Raw genomic sequence first — 1,749 nt, forward strand, 5'->3', positions numbered from 1 at the left:
CACACACACACACACACACACACACACACACACACACACACACACACCTTCCCCTGTTGCCATAACAAACAAGGTGCAAGATGACACAAGAGGAAGTGTGTGTTCGGACAGAGTGAAGGAATCCAACAGGTCTATCATGGAAAACAGCCACAGGCTCTGGCTGGTGCCTGCATGCATACACATTGACTATGTGTGCACAAACGGCACCCAGTCGCTCACATATGCTTCTCGAAAAATCATGTGACATTTTATAGTGGGTTTAAGCATATTGTGCACTTTGTAACTTTGCTGCAGGCACAAACTGCAGACATGTTGGGCTGGAAAAACTCTTCTGCTTTAGTTTGATGGTCTCGTTTGCTGCGTGCTCGTCAGTTCATCTCAGTTTTAACAGCAAGTTACGAATTGTTTTGTTGAAATACAACTTGCATTCATCAGTATAAAGTGAGACATGTTCAAATACTCTTACTTACATTCTTTACGCATTTCATTCAAAGTCAGTACTATGGGACAGGTGTGTCCCCTCAACTAAAATCCTAAGCATTGCATTGTGGTGTTCGGGTGTTGATGTGTCTTATCTCTGCATGTCAAATGTGTTTTTCTGTCTGTTTTTTGTTTCTCTATTTGTGGTCAGTATTTAATATTTTGTGTTTCCCTCAACAGGGCTGAGAAAACTGAGGTGCTGAGTGATGACCTCCTACAGGTGAATATGACATTCTTCTTCTCTGTCAATGATATCTATATATCTATATATAAGTGACAACATCTGGGATTAAACAGGATTACCGACACAGGATTTAGGGATTACAGGAGTAATGGATGACTGTTTGTAGCACAGTATTTCACACTACAAAAATACAATGGTATGCATTGTTGAGTGACTAATGAACCTCAGTAATTGTCATTAACAGAGCAGTGTGGAGATGGTATGTCTTTGCAATTCATACGTTTTTTTTTTAACGCCGCTTCACATTGTAAGATGTAACTGAAGAGCAATATTCATCATATTTACTTCAGAAATGAAGTCTGAGGACATTCTCGTATAGATTTGTTGATTAAACAACCAACAGAATATAAAACAAAATTTGAAAATTGACAAAAACTTGATGGTTTCAGCTTCTCAAATATGAAGATTTAATGAATTTCTCTGTCATGTGTGATAGTGAACTGAATGTATTTGGGTTTTGTACAACCCAATACAAAAACATAGAAAAAATATTCGTAAAATACCAAGAAGAAGTGAAACTCTCTGTGAAACCTGTATCATACAAACCATGCGTTGGCTGTATTGTTGCACCCCTAGCATCCACTGTTTTCAAGTGTCAGTCTGAAGTCATTCAGTATCTGTCACCCATGAAGGCTGTTATGTCCCGTTTACCGTCAAACCCACTTAACTGCTGTATCTCAGTGTAAAAACTGCAATTTAAGAAGTCCTTTTCCGGAAGAATAAAATTCAGGAGTTATCAAAAGACTTACAAGTTCTCCTCACATGCTCTGTTAAAGCCATCATGCCTGAGCATGCCTGTTGATGCCAAATCTCGCTGCCGTCTCGGAGTAAAACTGCTGGCATTGAAACGTCACCGGGGACTCTTTCATTCACTTACACCTCGCCAGCTCAGGGGTTTTGCTCTGTAGGAAAAGTGCCTCATGGTTTTCCACTCAAGGCGAGCCCTGGCAATGTTCTGTTATCTTGAAATCATACTAGGTGTGTGTGTGTGTGTGTGTGTGTGTGTGTGTGTGTGTGTGTGTGTG

The 1,749-nt window shown here is 40.1% G+C and overlaps 1 protein-coding gene across 5 annotated transcripts in view; it reads left to right on the forward strand.

Annotated features, from left to right (window-relative positions):
- Positions 1-1,749, forward strand: part of arhgap17b (Rho GTPase activating protein 17b) — a 23,832-nt gene that overhangs the window by 7,450 nt on the left and 14,633 nt on the right. For all 5 annotated transcript variants that reach the window (XM_031872075.1, XM_031872079.1, XM_031872076.1 and 2 more), the window contains exon 2: positions 661-700. In XM_031872075.1, coding sequence (XP_031727935.1) covers positions 661-700 — 40 coding nt within the window. The remainder of the gene's footprint in view (positions 1-660; positions 701-1,749) is intronic.

This window comes from Anarrhichthys ocellatus, unplaced genomic scaffold (assembly GCF_004355925.1).
Source record: "Anarrhichthys ocellatus isolate YVR2014 unplaced genomic scaffold, GSC_Weel_1.0 scaffold62, whole genome shotgun sequence".
Taxonomy (NCBI): Eukaryota; Metazoa; Chordata; class Actinopteri; order Perciformes; family Anarhichadidae; genus Anarrhichthys; species Anarrhichthys ocellatus.